The sequence below is a fragment of the Salminus brasiliensis genome, chromosome 13, assembly GCF_030463535.1.
Source record: "Salminus brasiliensis chromosome 13, fSalBra1.hap2, whole genome shotgun sequence".
NCBI lineage: Eukaryota > Metazoa > Chordata > Actinopteri > Characiformes > Bryconidae > Salminus > Salminus brasiliensis.
The window spans coordinates 9,570,777-9,585,611 of record NC_132890.1 but is presented as its reverse complement, the minus strand read 5'-3'; the positions used below and the strand labels follow the sequence as shown (position 1 = coordinate 9,585,611).

At 39.3% G+C, this 14,835-nt stretch overlaps 2 protein-coding genes across 2 annotated transcripts; one reads left to right on the top strand and one right to left on the bottom strand.

Moving 5' to 3' along the window:
* Positions 1-78: 78 nt before the first annotated feature.
* Positions 79-2,361, bottom strand: chtf8 (CTF8, chromosome transmission fidelity factor 8 homolog (S. cerevisiae)). Its single transcript, XM_072695574.1, has 3 exons — positions 2,141-2,361; positions 1,928-2,045; positions 79-630 (listed from the first exon to the last, which is right to left on the bottom strand). Exons 1-3 carry the CDS (start codon positions 2,161-2,163, stop codon positions 397-399), a joined length of 375 nt encoding a protein of 124 aa, XP_072551675.1. The 5' UTR covers positions 2,164-2,361; the 3' UTR covers positions 79-396.
* An 802-nt stretch (positions 2,362-3,163) lies between these two features.
* On the top strand, positions 3,164-13,688 carry tbc1d15 (TBC1 domain family, member 15). Its single transcript, XM_072695550.1, has 17 exons — positions 3,164-3,248; positions 4,632-4,730; positions 5,058-5,132; positions 5,254-5,383; positions 5,638-5,842; positions 6,880-6,982; positions 7,093-7,290; positions 8,530-8,658; positions 10,004-10,107; positions 10,229-10,323; positions 10,504-10,620; positions 10,828-10,928; positions 11,126-11,225; positions 11,403-11,500; positions 11,632-11,748; positions 11,848-11,934; positions 13,090-13,688. The coding sequence occupies exons 1-17, from the start codon at positions 3,225-3,227 to the stop codon at positions 13,291-13,293; spliced, it is 1,986 nt and encodes a 661-aa protein (XP_072551651.1). The 5' UTR covers positions 3,164-3,224; the 3' UTR covers positions 13,294-13,688.
* The last annotated feature ends 1,147 nt before the right edge of the window (positions 13,689-14,835 follow it).

The window sequence follows — 14,835 nt, the reverse complement described above, 5'->3', positions numbered from 1 at the left end:
AAATGATTTTTAAACATTTGATATGACTATTGCAGCATTAACTGTGTTTATTTTTGCATATCTTTATTACACCTTTAAAATGTTTTTTTAAAAAAATAAACTTTTCTGAATCAAGCTTTTTCTGATGCACATGCAACTAGAACTTCGTCCAACAAACCAGTCTCTGAAACATGTATTTTTGCTCTGTGTGTGATGAACATGATTTCTGCAGTGCATGTTCAACATTTCACAAAAACCTAGCCCAACGAACAGTGAAAAAAAAGGCACTCCAACAAGCTTGAGAGACCATATTATCATCTGATGAGATGGCGCGAGGAGTTCAGTATACCTTCTGAGAATGACATGTTGTTGGAATAGACATTTGTCTCCCTACAGACCAGAGTTTTTGGCTGTTTGCTAAACTTTCTTAGGCACATTAGTGATGATGGGTTTAGGACGGGTTTTGAAGATGAGCTTCTTTTTGATAAGAGCAGAAACAGTGTAGGTGGTAGGCTTCTCTTGGCTACTTTCCATGGCTACCTCATCATCCTGAGGAAGGCCAGAGTGCTTCATCAGGACGGCAAAGGGTTTCTCCAGTTTCACCTGCTTCCCGTAGAGGATGTGATGCCCCACTATCAGCACTGGTACTCCCTTGGACAGAAGATAAAATGTGACTCAAGTCTGTGGGAATCAATACTATCTGAATTTACTGAACAACAAATTTAACAATACAGCAAAACAGATCACAGTAGGGCTCAGCAAAATTACAATCTATTGTTATTGTGATTGATTACACCTCAAACACCAAAAACCAGAATCTTAATAGTATGTCAAAAACAGGGTAGCATCACTAGATGTGCATTCATTAGTATAGTGGTTTTAGGCTATTGTTCTGAGCTTTTTAAAGTCAGGGTAAATTAGAAATTGTACTTAACATGATGCATGTCAGAGCACAAATGTGTTTTCAGGGCAGAAACAATTATAGGTAGGACATGACTTTACAATTGGGTTGGATTGGATCCTGAAAAGCGAGCTTTCCAAAACAAAATCTGACCTGGACAATAGTCTATAGTCGACCACAGGACTAATAACTAGGGCTAGACAATATTTTAAATACTGTATCAAGACATTTCACATTTTAAAATACTATTTCACAATACACAATACATGTAATCACAGACAAAATAAATGTGTGTTTAAGAAACAGATTCTTAAACACTACTATTCAGTGTTCAGTGTACTATTTTTATTCAACATCAGCTGCACTTCATCTAATTAAGCCAGTCTAATGACACTGTAATGAAACATGCAGCTGATCTGTGTTTATTAGGCACTAACAATATCCTCAATATGCTTAGAAAAGTGTAAAAATAACAAAATAAAATACATCACAATATAAAGAAAACTGTCATATTGCCCAGCCCTACTAACATCCTGCAAAACCTCTTGCTCCCACACTGGAGGAGAGGATCACTGCAACCTGACATGCACTGACTGAGCCATACATCAGGCTGTAGAGAACGGTAAGTCACTACAGTTTGATGAAAGATGATGATTAAGTGTTTTTTTTTTTTTTTTTTTTTTATATAACATGACCCAATGGACAGTGCTTGAACATGAACAAGGACATGAACTTACAAGGTTCATTTTGATTGTAGATTGACTTTACATGTACTTACATACTTAATACTACCTTAAAAAAATATCGTAACCTTTCATTTTAGACATGTTACCCATCCCGGTATGATAGGATATTGGATTCTCTCGCAGTGATCTTTCTACGCTTTACACAGAATTAGACACTTGTCTTTTTTTCTTCTTCCATACTTAAAGCACATGTACAGGTGACACCCATATAGAAAAAGGGAGACATTTACATCCCATTTACTGTGCTGTAAAGCTGGGGAAAGGGTTACAGCACATGTAGCTAGCTAGTGGAGCTGGGTACCTCTTTCGTGTAGTGCAGATCTCCCATAAGATTTCCAGCCAGGCCAGTGTTTTGTCTCGACACCATCTCTCCTTGTAACTCGACCAACAACCACTCAGCAGGACCTTCCCCAGCCTTACTGCAGGGGAACAGGGTACAGTACAGATGACCTTCATTCCTTCTCTTTTCCCACCACAATTCGTGATGAAATGCACACCTTTTTTACACACCTACCTTGAGATGACTATTTGAACCATGTTATGGGTCTTCTAGCTTCACCGTGTTTTTACGTATAGTTAAATTAGCTAAAAGTCGATTTCGGATGAATCTCTGCCTGTGGTTTTCTTTTTTAACTACTTAATAAACACAACAGTCGTTTAAGACAGTAAATAAGACAGTAAAGTACACATATATGTGTGTAGAAACCATAATCGGAGCAAGACTGTGGCGCTGTCTTCCCTCAAGTCTCCCGCCAGTTCGACCTGCCGTGTTTACCTCCTGCAAACCTTCACAGACCTTCAAAATAAAAGTCTAAACTAAATGACATTTGAGTCAGGACTTAAATTAAATTAAATTAAATTAAATTAAATTAAATTCAAGAAAAAAAGTTAGTTAATTAGTTAGCTAATTTACACTGACAAATGGATGCAGCCTGTAATTTAGTTGACATAATAGAGGTAAAACATGTTTATTACAATATTACAAACAGTGTCACTTGGATTACAGGAATTAAAACAAGTTTTTTCTTATTTTTTTATACATCATATATCATATAAATGTAACATGGCAGGTGATAAAATAGAATATAGCTAACTACTAATTTTATTTTTTGCGAAGGTAGCTACGGAGCCCCTAAATTATTGAGGTAGAAAATAATATTTAGAGACATAAGCCGTTCGTTTGATTTAATAAATTATCCCCTCATGTTGACGCTTTAGTCAAACCAAATATATTTAATTATGTTAAATATAGAATTTATTTTAATTTATTGTGTACATATAGCTAACTTCTATTAAACAAATTACATATAAAACAAAGAACACGTGCGTAAAGTGCTCTTGGAGACATTAGATATGTAATCTTGTAGACATACTATTTATATATATATATATATATATATATATATATATATATATATATATATATATATATATATATATATATATATATATATATAATTTACAATATTATATCAAAAACAATCGGGCAAATCGAAACACTTGACACCCAACAGGTCAGACTAGTGCGCCTGCGGAGTGTCGGTGCTGCGGAAGCTGAGCTGTCGGTGTTGTAGTGGAGCGCGGACGGCGCAGTGGACATGGCGGCCACAACTCCTCCCAAGGTACTGAGCTTTGGACCTCTGTTGTCGGATCAGCGGTGATAAGAAAAACAGCTCCACTCTTTTATAGAATGTCAGTGGCTAAACTTTGCCGTGGGTGCCGTGGCATGAGTGTTTGTCCTAGCTAATGGCCAGGAGCAAAAGCCAGCAGAGGGCTGTGAGTGACTAGCTAGCTACTGTTTTTAGCGGTTAGCAGTTAGCTAGCACTAGCAGACTGCACGGTAACGTTACAGCACTAAGTTAGCGAGCTAGTGCTAATGTTGTGCTAACAGCCGTCCTCTGCCAGGAATGCCACGGAGGCACAACGATCACATGCAGACAGTCAGAAACACACATCTACACAGCACACGGAAGGGCTTATGGCTTGATGTGTAGCTAGCTAAAACAAAAACATTGACCTAACCGGTCTAAGCACTGAACGATGTCTGAATTCTGTAGCTAACGAAGTCTGACAGCAGGTTATTGCTATACATGTGGGTTCACCCGAAAGGTTAGCTACATTATCTGGCTGGCTAGCTTGGTTAGCTATAGCTAGCCAGCCAGCCCTCCTTGTCAGCTGATTTGACGTTAGCAGAGTGAGCTGTACAGTATCTGTATACTCTGTTTTTTTTTTATATATATATATAAAACACAATCAATAAAAGTATCTAAACCCTGTAGGACTTGAGTATTGAGAAAAGTCATATTTAGAGATTTTTTTATTAAATCGAATAAACGTTTTAAGCATCTAAATATTATTTTTCTACCTTGATACTGTAGGGGCTCTGTACTAATCAATATTTTGCTAGTCTAAATATAAGGAGGCTGTATCCAGTTAGTTTGGGTAGCTAAAGCTAGTTGCAGAACAGTTCAACAATCTAGCACTATGTGCCCATAATGAACATGATATGCTATCTTAAGAAAGAAGTCATGCTTTAATAGCTCAGCGTTACACACTGACAGCTGTACAACTACCAAAAGCATGGAGGTCCATATGTTGGTGACTGTCGACAGTTCTCCTGGCTGCTGACGTTTCACCTAAAAAGGCTGTATTTCACTTAGGATGGGTGTGTTGGAGTGACCCCGTACTTTCTGCAGATATCACTTACACTACACTGTCAGAGTTGTTTGGGAAATAATAATAGTCAAGAGTATGGTTAGCATATTTACATGAACTCGGATGCACCCCTTGTACTAAAGCCCCAAGGATATGTTATTTACCCTAGAAGTGCCTCTGACAGGTGTGGAGGCTCACATTCCTCCACAGACTCCAGGCCTGTAACTTACTCGTCTGTCCAGGTTTGAGCTGAATGCTGCAAAAGGGAGGGACTGCCTTAGGGGATAGGAAACAGGAAGGGAAGAGAAGACACAAGTTCACGGTGCTGTTCTGTGTTTCCATCTTTTCAGGTGATATTTGAACACGAAGGAGTTTTTATCCACTCGAACACAGAGGAATTGGAAGATCAGGATTCGCTAATATCAGGGTTCCTGCGGATTGTCGATAAGGTGCTGATGGCCTGTCAGTGACAGGAAATAAACTTTACTGTGTTCCCATCGCTTTTTCTTGTGCTTCTGTGATAGTAGTTAACTTTTGAGCTTGAAGATAACGTGAGTGCATTTGAATTCTTGCACATTTTAGCCTGTAGGTAACAAAACCAGTAGTAATACAGGATTTCACAACGTAACTTTTGAGCTCTTTCTATTTTATATTCCTGTACAATCCATGTACTGAAGGGCAGTTCTGTTAAATATGTTCGTTCTTTCAAAAATAAAGACCAGACAGCAAATCTTCCCAGGCAGACTCACATGAAACTTCTTCTTTTTTTACATTAGGATGGAGAAACAGTTGTGGAATATAAGCCTTTGGAGGATACAGTTGATCCCTCAAATATGCTATGTGCCTGCAAGGTTGGTCTTGTTGCTGACTTTACAGTATTAAGGTCCTGTGTGTGAATTAGGGGTTAAACAGCTGTTTTCTTGGTTGGTAGGATATCATTTACATGCTCTTTTGTTGTCCTCTTGCATGAAGGACTCCAGCTCAGTGGTGGAGTGGACACAGCGGCCTCATCGCCCGGTGGACCAGCAGCTAAGCTATGAGACCGAATGGGACATGGTCAACACAGTCTCCTTCAAGAGGAAAGCCCACACTAACGGAGAAGGTAAGACATTATCTATGTACATGTTTGAGGGCCTGATATCTCCTAGTATGTACATATAGAAGTACACTTTACTCTTTAGTGTGTCAAAAACTTGCATGTACGGAACAGAGTAGGGATAGATAACTGATCAGTTGTATCAGTTGGGTTGGGAGCTGGAAAAAGCTGGGAACACTCTGATTGTGCAAGGCAGGGGGTACATCAGGACCAGGGCTGAGAACCAAGCGATGATGTGTTTCTCTTGTCATTTCTTTTAGGTGGTTCAAACCATTCGAATGAGCGGAACAAGGGGGCCTTCTCCTTTAATGTGGCCGATCTCAGGTCCGTCACAGTCAAATGTGAAGGCTGGTCGTACCTGATTTTCTGCCTGAGAGATGACACAACATTGCCAGCCATTCATTTTCATCAGGGAGGCAGCCAAGCATTTCTGGATGGCTTGAGGAAATCGGTGCAACTCAGCGAGTGAGTACATGCCGCTGGAGCAAAATTCAACAGGAGATTCGTATTTCTTTATTTCATGATTCGTTTACTGGCGGCCTGATGGTGCGTTGGTTTTCCACCTTACGATTCTGTTGGATAGTTCAATAAATTGAATTATTGTCACATCAGTACCTGTGGCTTTGGCTTTGAATGATGCTGAAGGGCAGGTCCTTTTTCTTTACAGACCTGGATATGACCACAGGTTCACAGCTGACTGTTTGGGACTGTGCTATTTTGGCTTTCCATCTATCAGTCTGTTTTTAGAGTAGGTGTAACTCCAGTATTTGTCCAGCAGAGTGCAGTCTTGTGTTATGGATAGGTACTATGACCTTTAGATGTTATGAATGAGCTATTAATATGAGTCAGCATATTTAATTGCTCAGATGAAGAGAATGGCTGAAACCTAAAGGATTATCTACATTTTCACCAAAAGCAGCCAGAGAGTGTGCCATTTAAGTTTCCCCTTTTGAGTCAACTGTGTTTTTTTTAGTTCTGTAAAACAGTAAAGACTTAAATGCAAAACAGTTTGTATGGTAATGTGAGGACTTTTGCTGGGGATTTCAGTTCCTCTCCAGGCGCTTCCTAAATGGCATGTGTCTCGCAGAGAGAGAGAGAGAAGGCGAAAGGGCATGAGACTGGCTGGTGTCAGGTAGGACAGCAGCTGTCCATTTGGAGTTAAGGCTTCATGAGAGAGACGAACGAGCTCTTCGTCTCCACGCCGTTAAATATCACAGCAGATTAAAATCAAGCCACGAGCATGTTCAAGGCAGCGCTGCTGAGGAACAGATAGCTGTTATTAAAGTTCTTATCTCAGTTTTAATAATGAAATGTGGGCTTGGCTTTGTTGTCTTTGCTTTTCATGCCAACAAGGAGTGGGATATAACCAATGACCATGTTGTTGTTGTTGTCTTTTTGGTTTTTTAAGTAATGTTTGTTGTTGTTTTCACACTGATGTGACTTTCAGCTTGTTACTGATGCAAACGTATGAAATAAAGGAGCCTCTTTGTTTGCCTTTGAAGGAGTCCAGATGATGAAAACGTTCTGCTTGTTGGCGCCTACAGCAAAGCCTTTTCACAGTCCTTTGAGAATCTTCTAGATGACACAAACTATGGCCTTGTTCAGGTATGAGAGGATTAGATTTTTAGATAAAACCCCTACATTGCATTGCTGTCTATGAGTGCACTGCACGCAGCGTTCTCCTTTAACTATGAAAACTCGTTTCTTCTTATCAGAAATTCAAGAAGGATCCTTACACAACAACTTTGGGTGGTTTCTCCAAAGTCACAAACTACTTCTTTGATGCTTTCCGGCCTTCCGAATCTGAGTGCCAGCAGCGGCCTGTTGAGGAAATGGCAGACATTTTAGGGGAGCTGATCCCTGGACTGGAGATTAACCAGCAGGAGGAGCCTGGTTTTGAGGTCATCACCAGAGTGAGTAGAATGTGCTTTGTCTTCGTTTCTGTTTTAGAACAGGTCATCAGTTATAGCTCGGGTTGTTTACCTTTAACTATGGCTCAGATTGGAAAATATGCTGATACTCTAGTCTTGATCACAGCTGACAACAGACTTTCGGTTTGACTTGAATTGTTGGCTTGTCATGTGGCTTTTACCTTTAAATATCCCTTAAACTTTCCCTTAAATGATGATCATTAAAACAAATCTATATCAGATAGCAAGCTAACCAACCACGACTGACCATGCGGCCAGTGTTTGTATGACAGCTACCCAGGCTGACCCTCTCGTCGACGAAGAGGACGTATTGTTAAAAAAAACATCCTTTTGGACATTAAAAAAATGGACTCCTCCATGAACACCCAGTTAAAGGCTTCTAAAATCAAGACTGTAGACTGCAGTAGAAGCTAATACGTCTCATATCACGAGTCTCGAAGAAGCTAGACTACACTAGACTACGAAATGCATGAGATCTCCCAAATAGAATAGCTCTGTCCTAACTTGTCAAATGAAAACAAGGCTATCAAATGCAAGTGAACTGGAATGGAGTGCAGATCACAAAAGCAAAACATAGAAGATACAAGAAGGACAAGTTGCTGCCTACACTGTTTTTCCCATTTGCAAGAAAATGAACTGAGCACACTGTTTGGCCCTGTCTTAAACACAATGCATCATTACATCATGATTGCTAAGATGCATCATGAAATACTACACCTCTCACATATTCAGAGTCCGTGGAGAGCGCAATAGTGTCTTCCTATGATTTTCTCACCGAACGTCTGAGCCAACAGTGACAGTTTAACAGGGCACAAGAGAAGCTAAAGACCAAGTTTATGGATGCCTCTACCCAGAGCGTCTCTTGGGGAGCCTTAGAATCCAATCTCTTTTTACGTTTGGCTCCCTCAGGGCCTATACCAAAGGGGTCCAGAATCTGTGGATACAAAACTGCCTTAGGGAGACATACTGCTAGAGGTCCAAAGGTCTGATTCATTAGATTTCTTAAGTGAAAAAAGTTGGTTTTGAGGTTGATTTAAACTTCTCTTAAAATAGACAGTCTGCTGTATGACATATAAACCACGTAACTGTGTCTCCTTGGTCAAGTCATAGTGGATCCCTTTCTGGAGGGAGAGTCCTGTTCAGGGCAGAGCAGTGTTATAGTGAATAGTTATCCAGTTTTATTGGTAAATTAAACTGTGTGTGTATTTTTGTTTGTTACAGGTTGACTTGGGTACAAGGCCAGAAGTGCAGAGGAGAGGGCCAGTGATGATGGAGGACTGGGCAAAGCACCAAGACTCAGAGGGAAGAGTGTCCAATGTGCCTCACTTAAAACACCTCATTTTCAAAGGGGTAAAAAAATAGAGCTTTTTTCTTTTCTGTTCAGAAGCTTTCTCTCCCAAACATCTCACTGGCCATCTGCACATGTTTTGTTATATTAAACTGGAAAGTAGTGATATATTATCATCCCCAAATGGTTTACCTCATTTGAATCAGCACAGACACACACTTTAATTCAGAATTTGATATGCTCATAAAGTGAGAGTCATGAAATAACTCGAATTTTGGGAGAAGGGCCACGCCTCAAACTCCTTCTCCTGGCCCCAAGCCAGTTTCTCAGCCCCAATACCCCCGTTTCTCAGTCCAACTCCTTGTGAAGCAAGCGTTGCACCCCCTCCACCCCGTCTCCTCACAATTAAATTACAATTAACAGAATGCCTATTCTCTATAGTCACATTTTTGTATTGTGGTATTACAATGTTTTAAGGCATTGGTATACACCTAATACCTGTTACTGAACACATAATACATGTTGAAGACAATAGTCACAGCACATGGCTGAGTGCCGTTCCTTTTCAAGGGACAATAAGTTATTTATAAGCATATTAGCATATTTATTTTTTATTCTTCTTCTTATTATTATTATCCAGATTTTAGTCATGTCCAGTTCCCACCCTGTACTTAGGGATGGGAGGGTGTAAGCTAACATGTGCTTCCTCCAAGTCACATGAAGCCGGCAACTTCGTCTTTTCATCTACGGAAAAGATGTTCTATCTGGGGACACTCCTCTCTGTTCTTAAGTAACTGCCATGTCTGCAGGTTTATTCCAGTTCTACACAACACGGCAACTCCTGGTTTCACAAATGAGCTGACTTCCTCAACTAAAACAAATTAGGGAAATCAAACTGTGGTGTGCTTGATTTGGAATGAGCTGATTTCCTTGACAAAGGTAGAAATCTAATTAGCGGAATTAAGCTGTAGTGCGCTTGATTCGGAGCGCTCAAACCAAAAGGCACCACATCCTTTCAGGAACCAATTTGGGTAACCCTAATCATGACTGAAACTGTATGTATTCTAATGACTTATAGCCCTCATGTCTTAATGTTCCTAGCCATAATACAGCATCACCCTTTTTCTAATGACCATAATATCATAGTGTACAGTCACACAGGGCTGTCATTGTGGCATTCACTAAAGAGAAAGCCTTGGTCTTCTTTTTTTTTTTTATGTTTTTTTACTTTTAGCCTTTAAACCATCAATTAAATTGCACCGACATTATTAATATTTGTATAGTACGATTTCATCTTTCTGTGTCTAGGAGATTTGCACTTAGAGAGAGTTCAGATCTCAAGAATCAAGTCAATACAAATGTGTTTAACATCTCTTGATTTGTGCTTGTTCTTTTTGTGTGCTTAAGGGCCTGTGCCATGCCATGAGGAAAGAAGCCTGGAAGTTTTTGCTGGGCTATTATCCCTGGGACAGCACTCATGAAGAGAGGAAAAACCTGCAGAAACGAAAAACGTTAGTGTAGATGAAGCTCTGGAGATGGCTCTTGTTACTTTAGCTGTAGAAATCATTTGATGTGATGTTATTAGCAACGCAAGTAACAAAGCTTGTTTATGTCTCTATCTCTGGGCTAAAGGGACGAGTACTTCAGAATGAAACTGCAGTGGAAGTCAGTCAGTGAGGAGCAGGAGAAGAGGAACTCAAGGTTACGGGATTATAAGAGCCTTATTGGTACGAGCTGAAATGCAGCTTCTAGTTTTTGAAAACTTGCTATATATTGTTGTTTTTTATATATATATATATATAGAGTATTAAATAAGGGTGCTAACTATTATTAATAATAATAGTTAATAAACTATATTCAAGCAATACAGGTTATGGAAAGTTTGTGTATTTTTCTTTATTTTCCAGAAAAAGATGTCAATAGAACCGACCGAACCAATAAGTTCTATGAGGGCCTTGACAACCCTGGCCTGATTTTACTGCATGACATCCTTATGACATACTGCATGTATGACTTTGATTTGGGTAAGTGATGCTGTGACATATTATAAAGAACTCTAACAAATTGCATAAAATATACATATTCCTACCAGTGTTGTGAGTAACTTGATTAATTGGTCATTTTGGCTTTAAAAACCTGTAAAATTATTCATCCTTGATTCAGGGTGAGACTGGTGCTTAATTAGAGTTTGCTCCTTCGTGTGCATGCATTTAACCCACTTTTTGGTGCAGGGTACGTGCAGGGCATGAGTGATCTGCTGTCTCCAATCCTGTATGTGATGGAAAATGAGGTGGATGCTTTCTGGTGCTTTGTCTCCTTCATGGATCAGATGGTAACGGCATCAGCTTCTCCTCTCACATGCATTGACATACAGTATGCTCTCTGTTATGTTCTGGTTCTGGCAGCTTGTCTATTTTGTGTCTTATGTATAGGGTTTATATGTATAACAGTTAGTTATTATCCAAACTATCAAGCTATCAAGTCGTATAGTGATTTAAGTGAAGTAGCAGCTGTTTCCTTGGTCTTCAGCATGAGAACTTTGAGGAGCAGATGCAAGGCATGAAGACCCAGCTGATCCAGCTGAGCACATTGCTGCGGCTGCTGGACTTAGCCTTCTGGAACTATCTGGGTAAGCTACTCTGGAGAGGCCGTTTACAGAAGCCGCACATAACGTGATATGATTTGCCACATGCATTATTGATAAGCTCCCATTACAGTGGTCTGGTGAAGAACATGTTCAGTGGCTTAGTAAATATGTGCTGTGAAGTTTCCTTTTGTGTTAAGGCCCATGTTTTTGTCTTTACAGAGGCTCAAGATTCAGGTTACCTGTATTTCTGTTTCCGGTGGTTACTAATCCGCTTCAAGAGAGAACTCCATTTTCAGGATGTACTTCGCCTCTGGGAGGTTGGTTACTTTCACCCTTCATTTCAAATAGCTACACATTAGCTTTTTTTTTTTATTTTTTTTTTACATATGTTTGGTAAAATGAATTAAATAGAAGTGCATGTGGCTGAAGTGAGTGTCTATCTTTTAAGGTGATGTGGACGGGGCTGCCTTGCCATAATTTCCACCTGCTGGTGTGCTGTGCCATTTTGGATTCAGAAAAGCAGAAAATAATGGACAGACACTATGGATTCAATGAAATCCTTAAGGTAAGGTGACTCCCACTTAAAGATATTTGTTATTTGAAGTTATTTGCATTGTTAGTTACAGTGATGGTGATATAGCAGTCTTTTGCAATGTTTTTACAGCATATAAATGAACTCTCCATGAAACTGGACATTGAAGAAATTCTTATCAAGTCAGAGGCTATATATATGCAAATAAAGAATTGTAAGGTAAGTCTTAAATCACTGCCTTGATGTGTGTTTTTAACTGCAAGGTATGTTTTTAAAATGTGGGCGTAACGGTGTACAACACATGATTTGGACATCACAGTTCAATGGGGGGATGGGGGGGGGAGCAACACAAACCTCAAAATGCATAAGGCTAGGGTTCTTTTGTTTATTTTGAACAGACAGCCGTAAAAGTTACAGTTTGTTCATCCTAGTATGGTATTGTCCCCCCCTTAGGTATTCGGTATAGCCTGCAGAAATTTACAACTTTCTGTCCAAAAACACCAATACCTGGTCTCATCCAGCATGATGTTAATGGGTTGAAATTAATAGGACAAAGGCCAGAATGTCAGTGAAATGTGATGCTTTTAAGTTATTGTATGGCAGAGAGAATAGATACCATGCAAAATTTCATGCAAATCCAGTCTTTACTTGCTAACGGTTTCCGGGCTGTGCTTGTGCTTGTAATTGTTTGGTTCCGCATTGCATTCATTAGTCTTTGCCCACAGTGTGGAAACTTCGTCCATAGCTTTCTGTGTTCTCTAAATGACTGTGATGACATATCATTAAACACCTAATGTGTGTAAGACTGTTTTGTAATCCTAACTAATATGTCTGTGACCTCGGGAAAATGTGAAAAGTCAGAGAAGGAGCTACAATGTAAAGATATGATCTTGGTTAAGTTGTAATGTAAATGGTGTACCTGCCATACCATATTGCAGAGCTTATGTTTGAATATCATGAAACCAATACAGGTACCTTTACATGGGTGTAGATTTACGAATTATATAATCTTCTTTTCTTTCTTTTAAAATGAAAGGCCAACGAGTGTTTGGCTTAAAGGACAACCAGTGTGATACAGGAAGTGAGACTATTTACTGAATGTAGACTTCTAGAAACAAATGCATTTCTAATAATGTGTGTATATGATATAATTTAGGCAGCCCATGGCTGGTATAGATTTTGTGACAAGCATTCTTCTTTGTGACAAGCATTCGGCTCACAGATGCTGATAAGACTGCTTAGATATTGAAATGGGGTATTGAAGGGCCGAATTCTTTGATACTTTGATAAATTGTTAAAGGTACTATAGTATTAAGTTTTGGTTCTTTTGATACTTTCTGATTTGCCCTTAATTTTTCTCCAATGAATGTTTAGGACTTGCCCCACTCAGTGAGTGACATTCTGGGCCTGAATGCAGTCACAAACAACTCTACATTAGAAACCAGTGAGTATGGAGTGCTTGAATCACCTCCGTCCTCACCGAGACCTGCGCACAGACAAGACCAGGCCTTTTCCAACGGCCATGGACTCTTACAAGAAGCGTCACACAACAGATGTAAAGTAGCCTTCATTTCATAGTGCACAGCGTGACATGTATATTATTACAGGTTTTGTTTTGTTTTTTTTCTTAGCTCCTGTATACCAGGAAGATGAACAGTATTGGGTATCATGTAGATATTTGCTACCAAATGTCACATTATAAAGCATCACAGATGCTTTATCTGATAAAAAGATAAAAGAATATGTATGAATGTAAAACTAGGATCGAATGTGATCCTAAAGCTATTATTTTTGTAATTTTCTTGTACCATATTGTCTTTCATTGAAATAATCATTCCTTCTCACTGTATAAAGTTTTCAAAATGTTAAGATGGGAGTTTCCATTGCTGATTTTAAGTGCTGATTTAGTTTACCCCCTAATTACTCTATTCTGAATCATCACAAATTGATTTAATTAAAACCTGTTCTCCTCATTCCTCATGGTGTTTGGGTATATTTTGGAAAGTATGACTTATATTTCTATGTATAAATAAATATATAAATAAATAAATAAATCAGCTTAGGAGTTTAATGCACTACCACTATGGCCTGGGGGTCGTAAGTTCTAATGTCGAGCCATACCGCTTAGCTGTCAACGTCTAGAGTCCGAGAGAGCATAATTGGCCGTGCTCTCTGTCCGGGTGGGTAGATGGCACTCTCTCCCCTCATCACTCTAAAGCAGTGTTGGCTAGTTGATGCTGCTAGTTGATGCGGTGGAGCTGGGGACCCACCCATATTATCCAGCAATATTGCATCAGCGGTATTGTGTCAGTGTCTGGCTTTGCATGTATTTGAGAATGAGGACATTCTTACCCTCCTAGTGTTGGGAGCATTGCTAGTGCTGGGAGGAGTTATTTGGGAGTTAAATGGGTGGGTTAATTGGCAGTACTAAACTGTGAGAAAAAGGGAAAAAATTGCCAAATTATTTAAAAAAAAATGTTGTTGTTGCCCCAGTACAAAACATTGTATCTCTAAAATATAAACATTATAAAACAAACTTTAATGGAAATCAATGTAAAAAGTATTTCCAAAAGTCATTTTGGGCAAAATCATTCCCAGTGGTCAAGTTGTCATGAGATTTGTGCAGCTGCCAGTTTAAAATGATGTCAAAAGGTAAAAAAGTGGCAAAAATGGAGATAAGATTTATTCTGACAGCGACTGTGTGTGGTTCTGCATGAAGGTTTATGTATCCTGAAGGAATGGTGATCACTTAACCATAAAACATTTAAAATGAATGTATACAATTTGAACACACCCAAATTAATCACAAAAACATTCCAGATGAAGGACACAAAGTGATAAGATTGAGCTGTTTGGCCACAATGACCAGGTGTGGTATGTTTGGAGGAATAAAGATGAGGCATTCAACCCCAAAAACACTATACCAACTGTTAAGCATGGTGGTGGTGGTGGTAACGTCATGCTCTGGAGCTGTTTTGCTGCCAGTGGAACTGCTACATTGCACAAGTGGAGAGAATAATGAAGAAGGAGGACTACCTCAGAACTCCTTAGCATAATCTCAAACCAGCAGCTAGATGGTTTAAATTTGGACACAATTCAAAGATGGTTGCGTAATATAGC